The sequence below is a fragment of the Gallus gallus genome, chromosome 22 (assembly GCF_016699485.2).
Source record: "Gallus gallus isolate bGalGal1 chromosome 22, bGalGal1.mat.broiler.GRCg7b, whole genome shotgun sequence".
Taxonomy (NCBI): Eukaryota; Metazoa; Chordata; class Aves; order Galliformes; family Phasianidae; genus Gallus; species Gallus gallus.
In genome coordinates this window covers 1,518,578-1,534,794 of record NC_052553.1, presented here as the reverse complement: position 1 = coordinate 1,534,794, position 16,217 = coordinate 1,518,578, and the positions used below count along the sequence as shown (strand labels likewise).

At 50.7% G+C, this 16,217-nt stretch overlaps 1 protein-coding gene across 10 annotated transcripts in view; it reads left to right on the top strand.

The window, feature by feature from the left end:
- Positions 1-16,217, top strand: part of XPO7 (exportin 7) — a 32,925-nt gene that overhangs the window by 15,206 nt on the left and 1,502 nt on the right. For all 10 annotated transcript variants that reach the window (NM_001012942.2, XM_015297373.4, XM_046903370.1 and 7 more), the window contains 21 exons: positions 882-1,047; positions 1,556-1,629; positions 1,940-2,059; positions 2,264-2,410; positions 2,531-2,703; positions 3,736-3,929; positions 4,862-4,967; positions 6,167-6,302; positions 6,883-6,956; positions 8,006-8,086; positions 8,598-8,661; positions 9,685-9,793; positions 10,188-10,294; positions 10,716-10,804; positions 11,437-11,544; positions 12,600-12,682; positions 13,185-13,399; positions 14,439-14,577; positions 14,830-14,990; positions 15,666-15,764; positions 16,018-16,145. In NM_001012942.2, coding sequence (NP_001012960.2) covers positions 882-1,047; positions 1,556-1,629; positions 1,940-2,059; positions 2,264-2,410; positions 2,531-2,703; positions 3,736-3,929; positions 4,862-4,967; positions 6,167-6,302; positions 6,883-6,956; positions 8,006-8,086; positions 8,598-8,661; positions 9,685-9,793; positions 10,188-10,294; positions 10,716-10,804; positions 11,437-11,544; positions 12,600-12,682; positions 13,185-13,399; positions 14,439-14,577; positions 14,830-14,990; positions 15,666-15,764; positions 16,018-16,145 — 2,573 coding nt within the window. The remainder of the gene's footprint in view (positions 1-881; positions 1,048-1,555; positions 1,630-1,939; positions 2,060-2,263; positions 2,411-2,530; positions 2,704-3,735; positions 3,930-4,861; positions 4,968-6,166; positions 6,303-6,882; positions 6,957-8,005; positions 8,087-8,597; positions 8,662-9,684; positions 9,794-10,187; positions 10,295-10,715; positions 10,805-11,436; positions 11,545-12,599; positions 12,683-13,184; positions 13,400-14,438; positions 14,578-14,829; positions 14,991-15,665; positions 15,765-16,017; positions 16,146-16,217) is intronic.

Sequence of the window (16,217 nt, the reverse complement as noted above, 5' to 3'; positions counted from 1 at the left end):
GCCTTGCTTGTGTTTGTGGAAGGTATTGAAGCAGGACAGGGTTTATATGAATGCCCAAATCCTTTTGAGAGTAACTGGTGATGTGTTGGACTGCTAGAAACCAGAGATCATGCTTATATCAGCGTCCGTAAAATAGCACGCAGTTAGGCAGCCCCAGAAGAATAACTCTTTGTGGAGGGAGCGAAGAAGACATTCCAGCCACTGTTGGCACGGCTCTTGGCAGTGTCAGCACACTGCAATATGTTATTTGCAATAGGCTTAAGCTGGAAGAGGTTTGTTTTGTTTCGAGCACAGAGCAGTAATACAAAGCGGAGAGAGGCTGGCCTGTCCCTGGAGTGCAGACCTGAGTGCTGCATTTAAGCTGCAGTGAAATGACCTCATGTCTCAGACCCACCGAGTTCTTTGTGTCACTTGAGAGTGCGTGTGTTTTCCTTGGGCATAGCAGAGCACTGTAACTGGAGCAGGGCTGATACAGATCATCTGTGCAGCAGAAGTGAATGCACTCCTTTCCATCTGAGGGTTAGGAGGAGCGACAGGATTCCCTGCTGCTAGGTGCTTGTCAAGCACAACACGTGTTCTTGTGTTTAACCTTAATAAGAACTTCTGCGTCTCGTGAATCTCACAGTATAATTGCATGCTGGCAGGCCTGGCTGCTTCTCTCCTGTGCAGCACAAACCAAGTGGAAAGGCAGGCCTGTGTTTATCCATCTCATGTGAAGACTAAGCATGTAGCATGCTGTCTGTGGAAGCGTGGAGCAGCAGGGCTGGCTGCTGTGTGATCCTCGTGGCTGCCACGTCCCCATGAAGTTGAGTTGGTGTCTCAGACTCAGCTGTCACCTTGATTTTCTTATTTCTGCTTTTTGAATCCACCGTATCTTGCAGGCTTCTGGGAAGAACCTGAACCTAAACGATGAGAGCCAGCATGGTCTGCTCATGCAGCTTCTAAAGCTCACTCATAATTGCCTGAACTTTGATTTCATTGGCACGTCAACAGATGAGTCCTCAGATGATCTTTGCACTGTGCAGATCCCAACCAGTTGGAGATCAGGTAATCCTGCTGGGGGATGAGGCCTGGATGGAAGCGTACCAGCTGGAAGTCTGGGTGACTTGATAAAGCCTTCTCTGCACTTCAACTTGTACATACAGTGCCAGACATAGAGGCCAATTCGAGAAACAGTATATTATTTAGGGGGAAAAAAAAAGGGGGGGGGGGAAGGCTATAAATAATAAATAGCTTGTCACCTGTCCTTGACACCCTTCCTTTTCTCACCAGGCATTTTGCAGGCAGTCCTACAGGCTGCTTTCTTAAAATATTAGCCTGTAGTTTTGTCATAGTGCCATATAGCAGCTGGTTTATTTCTGGAAAAGCCAGAAAGCAAGTTATGTAAAAATGTAAAATCCTTTGGAGATGTTCTTCATCTCAGAATATATATATTCAGAGTGTAGTCCTCTGTGTGACAAGCATGCAGCTGAGCTGGATTTGGACAGATACGCTTTAGATTTCTGGAAAGCAGTAGCTGGAGGTGTTGTCAATAAAGTCTTCTGTTCTGTTTCAGCATTCTTGGATTCTTCGACCCTTCAGCTGTTTTTTGATCTTTATCATTCCATCCCTCCTTCGTTTTCTCCTCTGGTAAGTTGGGTGTTTATGTTCCTCCATATGTTCCAGACTTATCTTATGTTCCAGACCCCACTGCCAGGGGGTGTTTGTAGGGCTCATCCAGCAGACTTGCTGTTGGTTGGGGGTCCCAGAAGGACCTCACGCTTTGTTTTGCTGGCACTGCTCTGCTATTTGTAACCCCATGCACTTGGCATTCGCTCCTGCAACTGCACCTTTGGGATCTATTCACGGTGATATGTCAGAAGTTTGAGTTGAGAACAACTGAATTATTCCTTTTGGTGTTCTAATCCTTCCCTTTCTGCTCATTCTCTGTCCCGTTCAGGTCTTGTCCTGTTTAGTGCAGATTGCCTCTGTACGCAGATCCCTCTTCAACAATGCAGAACGAGCAAAGTTTCTGTCTCATCTCGTTGATGGAGTCAAACGGATACTGGAAAACCCCCAGGTGAGTTTTGGGTGCAGTTAGTGGAATTCTCTGCTTCAAGTTTCTTCACCAAAAATGCTTTCTGAAGCACACATCTCACCTTTGGCACTGGGGAGAGGGGTGCAACGTTTTGCTGTTCTCTTCTTTCTGAACTGTTCCATCTCAGCCTCTTCCTGTTGCTGAGTAGTGCTGTTTCTCAGTTCTCCTCTCCTTTTTTCCCCTCAGAGTTTATCAGACCCAAACAACTACCACGAGTTCTGCCGATTGCTGGCCCGATTGAAAAGCAATTACCAGCTGGGAGAGCTGGTGAAGGTGGAGAACTATCCCGAGGTCATCCGACTCATTGCTAACTTCACCGTGACCAGCCTGCAGGTACGAGGTGCTTCCACCTGCCCTCACTGGCTGTTGCACTTTCTGTGCTGCATAAGGCAAAACAAGTGCATAAAATAATCACAGCTGACTGATTTCCTTTCCTTTCTGCTGGCTCTTCAGCACTGGGAGTTTGCACCGAACAGCGTTCACTATCTGCTGAGCTTGTGGCAGCGGCTGGCAGCGTCGGTGCCCTACGTGAAAGCCACTGAGCCTCACATGCTGGAAACATACACGCCAGAGGTCACAAAGGCATACATCACGTCCAGACTGGAATCTGTACACATCATATTGAGGTATGAAAAGCAGAGAGACGGCAACACTGCTGCTGCAGGCGCCAGGATGTGGCACAGGAGGCTCTAGTGGTTCTGTCCTGAGTTTTCCTTTAGGAACAGATGTGGCTGCGGGAAGTTCTGCGGGTCACCAAAGGGTCTTTCAGGGAAGCTTACCTTAATCTCACATTCTATTAATGTCTCTATTACTTTCTATTATACAAAAGAAAGCATGCATTTGCTAAGCTTTTTTTTCTTCCTTTAGACCTCAGTCAGTCTCAGATGTCTGAGATTGATCCGGGTGGTTTCAGAGGTGCTATCCTACCCAGTGTTACCCACTTGCAGCATGCCATTTGCACTCTGAATTCCCATCCTAACAGAGAGGGATAAGCATACAAAGTGTGATTCACAATTTTTAATCTGCTGTAGGATGAAAGTATCCCTTTTACTTTGAACGTGAAGGCAGCCTGGAAAACCCTGCTGCAGTGCCATTGTTTGCCTGGGATGAGTTCCACCTTGTGTCTGTATGTATTTGATGAAAACAAATGGTCAGGTATAGAAAAATAATCTTTGAATGCCTCTCTGAAGGGAAGACAAATCAGCTCATCCCTTTTGAGATACCTAACGAAGCACGGGTGGAACAGCAGGTTTATTTAATTTTGGTATTCACAGTGCAATGCAGTGTTGAGGTTAATGCAGTTAGAGAAAAAGGAAACTGAAACATCAAGAAAGATGGAAAGCTTTATGTAATAAAGACAGCCAGACAGAGAACTTGTTCTTGGCACTACACTAACCATATGTAGCCATAAAGATGTAAGAAGAGCTTACTCATCCCAGCTCCTCAGGGCCCTTCCACCTGAACCACTCATGTTCTCCTGATTTATGGCTGCAGCAATGTTCAGATTATTAGATCAGTCTGTGCAGCTCTCCATCATGACAGAGACATCACTCACTGCAATGTGTGTGCCTAGGGAAAGCACCTCCATAAGCTTATGTTCCAGGTTGGGCCATCGCTACCTTCTAAGTCCTCGTCTGACCTGCTCTCTTGCTGCACAGGGATGGTTTGGAGGATCCACTGGATGACACCGGCCTTGTGCAGCAGCAGCTGGATCAGCTCTCCACCATTGGCCGGTGTGAGTATGAGAAGACGTGTGCTCTGCTCGTGCAGCTCTTTGACCAGTCAGCCCAGTCCTACCAGGAGCTGCTGCAGAGTGCCACCGCCAGCCCCATGGACGTTGCTGTGCAGGAAGGTGAGCTCTGGGAGAGCAGTGGCTCCAGAAGCCTTCATTCTTGATGGTGGACAGACACTCCCAACACACACAGCAGTGCTTGCTGGAGGCGTTGCTGTCCTGCAATTGACTGCACACCTTTCTGGGGGAATGATTTGATACATCTGCTTGCCCAGTCTTACAGAGATGGGTTTTTAAGGATGTCCTCTGGTCCGTGGGTCATCAGCCATACAGCCCCGTCTGTCTTTTGTCATCTGAGGGAGGGTGTGGAACATTCATCTGAACTGCTCCTCTGCCTGTGCAGCGGTTGGTTGGGATGAGTAACTGGGAGAAAGCTGCAAACCTCAGTCCGAAGGGGAGTGTCTGCCTGCAGCACAGGGTGGGCTCTGCACACTCTTTGGTTTAGGAATCGTTTAACATTGGCCATAGATAAAGCAAAGCCTTTTTTGAGACAGAGATACAGCTGTGTTACGCCCCTTCTCTAATAACATAGCTGGCTTATCCTTCCTTGCAGAAATTGGGCACATCAGCACAAGTTTAGAGACTACAGATTCCTTCTGAAGCAGTATTTGATCTATTACAGTGCAATTGTGTGGGCAGAGCTCCATGTGATGCTGACTTCTCCATCAGACACATGGGTTTTGAAGGGATAAGTGCTGCCTGCTGGCACCTGCACATGTTTAAATACACAGGATGCACTTTTACAAGGAAGTGACTTTCTGCAAAGGAACAGCTTTAAATAATGAACATCCTCCAGGCAGACCTGACATCCCTTATTCCTTTCCTAGTAAAGACATGCTTGTTTTCCACCAAGTAGAGAACTGAGTACTCCCGGTATACTTGGCACTAAAACAGAAGGATATTCCTGTCTTTGCCAACCTGAACTGCAGGTCTCCTCAGCTTCCTCCTTGTGATGTGACGTGCTTGGTTCTGATGTCCTCTGTTGGTTGCAGGGCGCCTGACGTGGCTCGTCTATATTATCGGGGCAGTGATTGGTGGTAGGGTCTCGTTTGCCAGCACGGATGAGCAGGATGCAATGGATGGCGAGCTGGTTTGTCGGTAGGGATGCTGCACCACTCTTGAAGTCTGTAAAAGAGCTGCTATCGTTAAGCTGTCACCATGTTCTTCCCCTCTTTTTGCTGAAAAGAACAGTGCGGAGTTGGCCATCCTGAAAGAAGAGATTGGCAGCTCTGGCTACAGCCAGGCAGCAGAGTTCTGCTGCAGCTTGACTAAATTGGGAGGTGTGGGTTGTAAGAAAGAGGATGAGAGGGGAAGAGCATGAAAGAGGGGAGTTCATTCTGGGCTTCAATGCATGTGTTGAAGTAGAACTAAATGAACGATGGTCTTTTCTGGGGTGGGGGGAACATCTCTTTCGTAGCTAAAAACCCAAAGTGGGTTTTGTCCTTAAAATATTGTAGCCCTTCTCTACGTGTTTAAGGCTTTGTGTTGTCTTCTAACACCACCTGATGGATCTGGGGGATGGTAAACCCTCTGCAGTGCAAGCACCACTTGTGGGATGTGAGAACATGTGTGGATTGTTAATTGCAAACGACCCTGAGCCACACTGGATGCCTTGTAGTCTAGGGCCTAATTGCTGTGCTCTGGAAGGGTGGGAAGAGGAGCTAACCTGGGCAAGTGTGGAGGCTGGACTGTTGGAGAGCCATGGCTAATAAATTACATCAAGCATTGGCTTCCCAAGTAGTTAATGAAGAGGAAATGGTGAGACCTCGGGTACATTTCATTAACTCTTAGTGCCAGCCTGTATGTTAGGTGTCCATAAGAGTCTGTGCTATGTGGCACTGGCCAGGATGGGATATCACTTCTTCTGCCCCCTGTTGTGCTGCATGTGTGTTACCCTGCAGTCCCACCCCTTGTTGGCCCTGCACACAGCTTCCCACAGGGCTCGCAACAAAAGCCAGGTGGGGTGTCATTTAGTGGCTCGTGTGAGGGGAACAAGCAATGGTTAACAGGCTGGATCAGTCCCTGGATAAGTGTGCTACAGCACCTGGAACTCCCTTCCTTAGCAAATTAAATCCAGGGCCTGCTATCCCTGTTGGAAGGGACATTGAGGCCTTAGAGTGGCCTTGCACAGAAGAGGAATGCATGCTAGTCAGTCTGCTTGTCAGTTTAGTTAACTGTTGACCCAAAACAGCAATGCAGAAAGCAAAAACCACTGCTGGAAGCAGCCTGTTGTGCCAGAAGCCCCTCGGTGCTCCTGCATCCAGCAGCAGTGACCTCTGTTTCCCCCCTCCTTGCAGGGTGCTGCAGCTGATGAACCTGACGGACTCGCGGCTGGCGCAGGCTGGGAATGAGAAGTTGGAGCTTGCCATGCTGAGCTTCTTTGAGCAGTTCCGGAAGATCTATATTGGAGATCAGGTGCAGAAGTCTTCCAAGGTAATCTCCTTTGTGTCTTTTGCCATGCCAAGTGCAGTCGTAGCTTCGCTTTTTAGAATGAAAGCAGGTGGCATTTACGAGACTTGCCTGCTCTGTTTCCTAGATGTACGTTAACCTTGCAAACCCTGAGCTGTTCTTGAAACACTGTGCTCTGTGTGCCTGGGGAAGCAGACAGAAATAGTGACAGCAGCCTTAAACTTGAGATCTTGGTTTTATCCACCAGCTTCCTTCTGTGACTTCACACGAGCCCCTTAAGCCTACATACATGTGAAAGACACTTGATACATACACCCAGGAGGAACCCAAGCCTTGTTTCCTCAGCTCTGAAGTGCAGATAAATAGCCATTCTCTTCATTACAAGGCAGCTGTAGATGGACTAGACTCCCAGTGCCTTGGTGCATCTTCACAGATGTAGAAGAACTTTCAAAAGAATATAAAGAACAGGAATGTCCTTATCTCAGAACTTGGTTCTCTTCCAGTAGCCTGTGGCTATGAAGGGAGGACAAGTGAAAATCAAGTGATCCTTGATCATTAATGGCTCTGTTGGCAGTTTCTAAGTTGGTGTTGTCTTTCCCTCCAGCTGTACCGCCGTCTCTCAGAGGTGCTGGGGCTGAATGATGAGACCATGGTCCTGAGCGTCTTCATAGGGAAAATGTAAGTGTTCCTGATTGCAGGCAGCGGAGATTCCAGGGCTTGTTTGAAGGTGTAACCAGGAAGACTGCAATATGAGGGAGTGCTGTTGTCTAAAACCAGTAACATCTGGCTACTTGAGAGAATTACAGGCTGTGATCAAGGGCTTAAGTCACGCACAGGATTGATTTATCCACCGTGGATTCTAGCCTGGGCTGTGGAGACACAAAAATAACCCGTGCACCAGGATAATGGATTCTTTTTTCAGTGCCTGCTTAGTAAAACCAGTCAGAGAGGGGACAGCCTGCAGTACTCGTGCCCTGTCACTGGACTATTGCCAATCACCAGCCACAAAAGCTCTGTGGGGAGGGGACACTGCTCCTTCAGAGTGCAAGCTGTGCTGTTCAGTACCAGAGTAGCTCAGGTCCTTTCCCTAAAGCTCTTCCACTCCAGCAGACAGCTCTCTGGACCCAACCTGTCGGCTGGCTGTTGTCAGTTAGCGTTCTGAAGCACTTCACCAGCTCCGAGGCTGAATCCCAGTGCCATGTGCCTGGAGCTGTGCAGCAGCTGGCTCCGAGCTCCCCTTGGCTTCTCTAGCATCACCCCCTTGTTAAGTGCATGGGCCTTTGCCTGCCCTCACGCGCCTGAGCTGCGTGTTCTCAAGGGGTGAAGTGGCTCTCCTGGAAAAGAAGCAAGGGCTACTAGAATTCTGCAGCTGACAGTGGATGGTGCAGGTGCAGAATTGCATACGTCTGCATGTAGTCACTGCCGCAGAATTCTCTTACCCTTGCTGCAGAAACCAGCCCTGGAGTGCCACAGAATTCCAAGGGCCTGGGTATGGGCCAGTGTAGCTTGGGACCCAAGTAGTGAAGATTATCTGAAGGATAATTTTCTAGTCAACCAAATGTAAGTACAGTGATTTTATACCAATATTTTGTGGCTTGTAATGTCTGTGGTTTTGGTGGAGGGTGGAGCTGCTGATGTTGGGTGACTTTTGACTAGAAAAATCCTCTGCACAGCCAAAGGGAGGCCGAGCAAACCCCTCTGACCCGTCCTGTTGTCCTCTTCCCTAGCATCACCAACCTGAAGTACTGGGGCCGATGTGAGCCTATCACCTCCAAGACGCTGCAGCTGCTCAATGACCTCTCCATTGGATATCCTTTTCCGAAGAGCTGTGGGGGTGCAGAACAGAGGGAGGAAGAGCAGCCAGGTGCTCAGCTGGAACAGCAACGCTCTGCATCTCACAGATGGCTGAACTGCTTCATCTTATGGGTACTGAGAAGATAGCGAGAGCGCAAGCGCTTCATCACCGTGTTATTTAGCTGCTGAGTTATCACCAAAGGCTATAGTATCATCCTTCTTTAACTTTGGATCATAATTGCTTTGCAGCTTACCGTCCACAGTGTTAATTTGTTTACAGTCCTGGTCTGTTTGATGCTCTTCTGTTTGTTCTTCCTGACAGAGTTTAAAAGTAAATCCCTTCAGCTCTCTGCAGTAGAGGTGTGTGCAACTTGCTAAGAGTTGCTCTTGAAACAAACGGAAGAGAACCTACAACACAGTTCATAGACCAGACACAAGTCTTCCCCCACTTTTGCCCTAGAAGGTGCTTTGCAGGCATTGCAGGAGTTGTTCTGCTGAGTGCAGCTTCCTTAACACCCCCCTTACGTACAGCAGCGTCAGAAAGCTGGTGAAGCTGAGCGCTGTGCAGTTCATGCTGAACAATCACACGGTAAGTCCTCTCCTCCTGTTCCTTGTCTCACCATGGACTCCTCAGTCAGCCTCTTGGAGCTGAGATGACCCCCTGATTTTAGCACTCAGACACACTGAAAGTTTTCCTCTCTTCTGTCATACTTGAAAATGGGATCTCTTTGTCCAAAGCCTGCCCTTCAATTTGGAGGGGTTATAATTACACGGTAGCTTTCATCCCAGAAGGGTTGACACGGAGCTGCTTGCTCTGCACTGAAAGACAGCTGTCTCCAACGGGAGGCAGTCAGTACTGCTGCACATGCAGACAGAAGAGCAGCGGGCACTGCTTATGAAACTTAAAGCCAATTTTAACGCCCCAACTTTCATGGTGAAAGCGCTGATTTGGAGGAAGCTCTGGGATAGCAGCATTGCTCCTCACTGCCCTGGGAAGACCTAGTGGGATGCTGACTTGAAATCCAAAATGTGAGAATGAGCAATTAGAAGTGAGCAGCAAAGTGCAGTGGATTTCTGCCTTGCCTTTCAGAGTGTGTGGCCGTTTGATGCTGTAGCGATAGGAGCCGTGTCCAGAAGGTCTGGACTGACTGGTTGAATGGGGCTCTTTGTTCCTCTATCTGGGAGATATTTTACAGGCAGAGTCCTGGTCCAGAAACTGCATTTGGATGGCTCTGTTGGGCTGCTGCTTCCCCATGTGTGAAGGCAGAGTAAGCAGGGATCTGCCGGCAGGGACTGGCTTTGCACAGCTGTGACACCTGAAGGAAGCCCACGAGTAAGAGGGGCGGGTGGCTGCTGTGTTCTGGAGGCAGAGCAAGACTTCTTGGCTCCGGGGCAGTTCCCAGATCTGCTGGCAGCCAGGAGGGCTCAGGGGGCAGCACAGCTCCCAGCAACCTGCCAGCACGGTGCATGTTGCCCTCTGGTGGTGTGTGCTCTGATATCCCACGGCTTGCTTCTCATTCCTGCACAGGCTCAGAGTTAGGCAGGAGAATGAGGGACCCAGGAGCCTCCTCAAGCTGGTAGTTCTCCTTTAACCTATCTCTTCTGTTTGCAGAGTGAGCACTTTTCCTTCCTGGGCATTAACAATCAGTCCAACCTGACTGACATGAGATGTCGGACTACGTTCTACACTGCACTGGGGCGTCTTCTCATGGTGGATTTAGGTACTTGGGTCTTTGTCTGGGATCCAGAGCAAAGCAGTAACTGCGTGGTTTGGATGCTGGCTCTGCACTGTGCTGTGCCCTGCTATTTAGAGAGCTGTAAGCTCCTCCAGAAAGGATGCCAGGATGGGAAAAGCTAAAATGGGGAGTGAGAAAGAAAGAGAAAGAAGCTTGAGACTGGGACTGATTTATTCCTTTGTCCAGCGTTTCCCTGAGATGGCAGGGTTTGCTCTGAGCCTTTCCTGTAAGCTGGATGTTGGCAGTGATAGAGCACCTGTCTGGCAGCACAGGCTCTCCTTGCCTCTTGCTGTGTGGGTGACCAATGTGTGGATGTCTCAGAGAGGCGGACCTGCAGGGATGTGCAGTCTGTTTCCTCCCGATTTCTGTCTTATTTCAGGAGAAGATGAGGATCAGTACGAGCAGTTCATGCTTCCCCTGACAGCTGCCTTTGAGACCGTGGCACAGATGTTCAGCACAAATACTTTCAATGAACAAGAGGCAAAAGTAAGTTGGGCACAGCCTTCCCTGTTATCCGTGCTCCCCTCTGATAAGACAAGTGGATGGCTGGGGTGTGATGGGTGCTCTCCTCCTGTTAAGTAGTGATGTTCTCTGTCCAGGGAAGCAGTGATGTTCTCTGTGTTCCTCCAGGTCCAGGTGTAGCTCATAATTAAAGGTGTGAGGCTTATCAGCCAGCTTTCCTTCTGCTGGGAACAAAATACCCCAGCACTGTCACTACCCTAGCTCAGCTTAGTGAAGTTTTCTGGCACTTAAGAGGAAGGACTGTCCAACTGGGACGAGCAGCCACCATGGAGGCCTGCTGCTGCTGGACTGGGAGGAAGGGAGGCAGCTGTGGGCTGGTGGAGCTGGAGAGGGAGAGATCCATTCGTGTGTTGTGTTTTAACGTGTTGTTTCTTTTGCAATGCAGAGAACTTTGGTTGGTTTGGTGAGAGACTTGAGGGGAATCGCCTTTGCCTTCAATGCCAAGACCAGCTTCATGATGCTGTTTGAGTGGATGTATCCTTCCATACATTGTCTTTTGAGCCCTCCTGATGGGAGCTGTGGCTGTCTGCATCCCAGAGCCCTGCTTTTCCTGCTGAATTCCCACTGGGGTTTTTCTTGGCTTCTGTAGCACGCGGTGTCCTGTCTGTAAGCCCTCAAACAGCTTTGACTTGGTCTGTCTGCAACCATGTCAACACAGGCATCAGCTCAGAGCCAAACTGTTGGGGTTTTTCCAAGTGGACCTCCAGAGATTTGACCTGTAAAGCACAATGGCTTTTAATGGGGTGTGTGCATCTCAGCACCAACAAAAGCTTTCCTCGTGCTCACTGAGCACAGTATCTGCACTCCGAATGTCCCTTTGCTGGTGAAGGTCAGCTGTCTGTTGCACTGACGGATCTGTTTTGTCCAAAGCCCTTTTGGTTCTGGTTTGTGCTGTTGAAAGAAATACACACACACAATTCCTTCAGTGAACCTAAGGCTTTTCTCAGGTAAAGCAGACACCAGCAAGCAGCACCAGCTCTGCTTAGCCTTGTTCAAAAGCTGCTTTGCAAGGCTTGGATGCAGCACACAAAACGGGCCCTTTGGTAGAAATTGTGACCTTTCTTCTTCACACAAAGCAACAAAGCTCCTTAGCTTTCACCTCACAGCTACCCATCCTACATGCCAATCCTACAGCGGGCCATTGAGCTCTGGTACCACGACCCAGCCTGCACGACACCTGTCCTCAAACTGATGGCTGAGCTGGTACATAACAGGTAGGAACCACAGGGGCTGCAGGCTGGCAGAGATGGGTGTCTGTCTGCTGCTTCAGCCATAGCATAGGTGTCGATACCCTGTTGTTGTGTTTGCTTTGCTTTGGTTTGCTCGTACTACCAAGGGTAGGAGGGGGAAAACCTGGCATTGCTTCAGCAGGGGAGAGCAGCTGATAGTTCACAGATAGCGGTCGTGTCACGGCTCAGTGAGACCAAGAGAAGATCGATAAACATGCTGAATTTGTTTAGTGTGTGTTTGTAAGGATGGCAACCGTGAGGTGGAAGCAGGAGAGCTGTGTTAATTTGCAAAACCTGTGTTTAAATTCCGTCTGGCAGAAGGTGACCACTTCTGCTTTAAACCACGAGCTCTCTGCCAGCACAGAGGGACCTCTGACGCCATTCAGATCATTCAGAGTCTGTCTGATCTGGAAGTGGAAGGTTGCCAGGGTGCTGCTCAGGCCCGCAGCCAGCTGAACACAGCCCTATAGGAAGGGACCATTGTTGCAGCCGAGTGGAAAGGACAGAAGGTTCAGACGTGGTCATTGCAGAGCTCTTGAGAATCCCTGCTGTCAGACTGACCACAACCAAATGGCATCTTTGTAGCAGGGCAGACCTTCCTGGAAAAGTCCACTCATTTATTTCAGAGGTGAACTGAACAGCTCACTGCACTTCAGTTTGGAGATCTATTCACTGAAGGGCTAAAAATGCCAAGCTCTGAACTTTTGGTCATGTTATGAATAGGAGCTAGTCAGCCTGCCCTGCAGTGCTGCCTTCCAAGATGCTCGCTGTGTTTGTGTACAGCAGCCTGGTGACCATTGCCAAGACAGGATTTCCACCCCTCAGCCTCATCATATCCCTAACGTCTGCAATATATAGGGCCCTTTCTTCTGCAACAGCAGAGCCTGTCTGTCCCTGAGTGCCCACACCCTGTCTGCTGCTGAGCAGCAGTACTCGAGCAGAGCAGAGGCACTCAGGGAGGAGTGTGGTTCTGCTGTGTGAGCTTTCTTTTCGTTCCCACCTATGGTTGAGCTTCAGTTTCTTTGCTGTCTTTCTGTTAGATCCCAGCGGCTGCAGTTTGACGTGTCCTCACCGAATGGCATCCTGCTCTTCAGAGAGACCAGTAAAATGATAACTACTTATGGTGCGTGCCCAGGTGGGGTGCAGGCAGCTCGGCCTGCCCCCGGCTCCTCTGGCTGGGGAGGGAGGGTTGGGTGCTTTGCCAGTGGGCCTGAGCTGGGGGGCAGTGCTGGAATGCAGGGAGGTGCTTCTGCTTCAAGTCCTGGGTAGGTGGGGCTCATTCACTGGGAACACGTGGAAGAAAATGACAGCAGTGAGCAGGAAGCCTGGCTGAGCCCCTCGTGGGTGTGCAGGCTGACAAGGGCAGACCTGCACAGCAAGTGGAAAGCAGCCCTGTCCTTCTGCATCCTGTTTCCGCAGCAAAGCTACGTGCAGCCGTGTTGTCCCCCGTTCTGAGCAGAGCCATGCTTTTAACTTCATGGTCCTTAACTGTTGGCTGGGAAATCAGTCTGTTGGACTCCCTGTGACTCCTTATGGCTCTGCCTTATTGCTTTGCCTGCACCCTGGGGCAGAAGGGGATCGGATGTGATCGCTGAAACGCTGAGTTTGCTTCTGTGCTCCCGCAGGAAATCGTATCCTAACGCTTGGGGAGGTCCCAAAGGATCAAGTCTATGCCTTGAAGCTGAAGGGGATTTCCATCTGCTTCTCTATGCTGAAGGCCGCACTGAGTGGGAGTTATGTCAACTTCGGGGTCTTCCGTCTGTACGGGGATGATGCACTGGACAATGCCTTGCAAACTTTTATCAAGCTTCTGCTTTCCATCCCTCACAGCGACCTCCTGGTAAGCCAGCACCTGTGATGAGCGGTGTCAGCACAAGGGAAGGCAGGGTTGGAAGATTATATGGTAAAGGAATACTTTAATCACAGGGATGAGTGAACTCGTGCCACCTCCCAGAACCCCGGTTTGGCACAGCAGGAAATTACAGCTCCTGCATGTGTGAGGGCTGGGACTGCACTGCAGGGCCCGAGGGCAGCCCTGCTGCTCCTCCCCCAGCAGGGTACACTCCAAATCTCAGCAGTGCAATTACCAAAACAATCGCTTCTCTTCCTTGGAGTGAAGGGCTGTTCTTCCCTGCATTGCCTGTGGGCAGAGATTGGCACCTGATCTCTGTGACTGCTGTGCATCAGCACTTACAGTGCAGCCTGCTTGCTGAAGGCATCCACCTCTGAGTTTTGCTCCTGTGCAATAATCCGTTTCATGGCAGAGCTTCGAGGCCCTCTCAGCACAGCCCTACTCCTCCAAACAGTGAGGAGAGATGGCAGCACACTGCTCACAGTCTCACTCACAGCAGCAGTTTGAAAGATGCTGTTGCCATCTCCGTGTGTGCACTCAGTTCTTGACCTGATATACTGTGGGCAAATGAGAGAGCTGCCCTGCTCTGGGCTGTCTGTGGCACTGACTGCAGGAGGACTCACCAGTGCAGGCTGCTGGCCTGGTGCTGCATGGGTTTGTAGGGTGAGGTTTGTAGGGTTTGGTTTGTAGGTGAGGCAGGCAGCTGCTATCCCTGCACCCCCAGCTTTGGCAGCAGGCAGCAAATGCTTCCCATCAGAAGCGAGCAAAGCAGTGGGGAAAGATGTTCAGATAGAGCAGTGTTGAAAGCTGTTGTGTTGGTGGAGCCTGTTTGGAAGGCAGGTGGTGGGAGAGAAGGGGGAAAAGCCCATAAGTTATGCTGCAGGAAAGCTTTGCTCTCTTCCCAGGGGATGGAGTGAGCAGTTTTCAGGTGATACCTGAATGGGTTGGGTGTGCAGCTCTACGGAAGGTCTCTGGTGGTTATAGGCCAGCCAAGAGGCCTGAGGTGTTCCTCTCTCTCTCTCTGCAGGACTATCCCAAGCTCAGCCAGTCGTACTATTCCTTGCTGGAAGTTCTTACCCAGGACCACATGAACTTTATAGCCAGTCTGGAGCCTCATGTAATCATGTATATTCTCTCTTCCATTTCAGAAGGCCTCACTGCACTGGGTAACTACCTCTGCTCTCTGTCACGCTCGTAGGGCTTTGATTTGGGAGTGGGGAAAAGATTTTGGCTGCTGTTTCAAACCAAGAGAGATAAAATGCACATTGCAAATGGGGAGAGGTCGCTGGTTGCTGTAGGGTGAGGTGGTTCTTTCCTCCCCTATAAATGGCAGAGTTTCCCTGGGAGCCTCCCCAGGTGTGTCTGAGAGAGCAGTGCTGGCAGCATCCCAATCTCTGCCTCTTTCCTCTTCCCTGCAGACACCATGGTTTGCACAGGCTGCTGCTCCTGTTTGGACCACATTGTCACCTATCTCTTCAAGCAGCTGTCTCGCAGCACCAAGAAGAGGACCACACCTCTGACCCAGGAGAGCGACCGCTTTCTGCACATCATGCAGCAGCACCCCGAGATGATCCAGCAGGTAGGAGTGGCTGTCAGGCCCCTGGGGAGCCCTGGCTGCTCCTGCTGTGATGTCCTGTGTGCGCTGTGTGCTTCCTGCTGCGCAGCCCCCGGCCTTCCCTGAGGAAGAGGGATTTTTGGCTAATGCAGCATCTCTCCTGCACGCTCATCATATGGTAGGGCTGCTTCAGAGCCACGTTTTGGGGCTGTGGTTCTCCCTGTGCAAGGAAGGGTTCTCCGTGTGGTGCTGGCAGTTGATAGAAGTGAAGCCAAGCAACACGCATCCAACCACAGAGCCTGCAGCCTCCTGCTTTAAGACACGACTTGTTTCATTACCTTGGAGCAACGCAGGGGCTCAGAGCAGGCACGGCAGTGTCCCTGTGCTCACCCAGGCTGTGCTCAGAGCTCAGCATACAGAAACAATCTGTGGCCCTCACGTTGGGGCTGCATGGAGGTGAGCATTGCTCTGTGCCTGGAGCCGCTCATTGCATTTCCCTCAGCATTACCCAACCTCAGCACTGCTGCGTGTCAGCGTCAGCACAGCCCCCACCTGAGGGCAGGGAGTGTTGTGCCACCCTTGCTAGGAGATCAAATCAAGATGATCCTCCTCTGGTCGCGCCAGGAACGAACACCTCAACACCTGGGAGGAGGGCTGGGCTGGAAGGATCGCCTCTAAGCTCCGTTTTCCCTCTTCCAGATGCTGTCAACAGTGCTGAATATCATCATCTTTGAGGACTGCAGGAACCAGTGGTCAATGTCTCGGCCTCTGCTCGGCCTGATACTGCTCAATGAGAAGGTAAGATCCATCCCCACGTCCTGCTGCAAGCAGAGCAGCCTCGGGGCAGCGCAGTCAGGGCAGAGGGGGAAGTTGGGACTGGGAGCGGCCTCGGTGCTAATTACCCTCTTAATTTACCCTACGAATTTCTCACCTCTAAGAGCACTAGTAGAGCTGTAGCACTTCCTGGAGGGCGTTCCCCATCCCAGAGCCGAGCTGGCTGTTCTCTGGAAGCTAACCCAGCCTTTCTGGTGTCCCCCCCCTCTCCCCCCAGTACTTCTCTGACCTGAGGAACAGCATTGTGAACAGCCAACCCCCGGAGAAGCAGCAGGCCATGCACCTCTGCTTCGAGAACCTCATGGAAGGCATCGAGCGCAACCTCCTCACCAAGAACAGGGACAGGTCAGTGCGTGGCGCAGCACAGAGCCCCGGGGGGGGGCCGGGGGGGTTGGGGGGGGCGAAGGACCCCCTCCT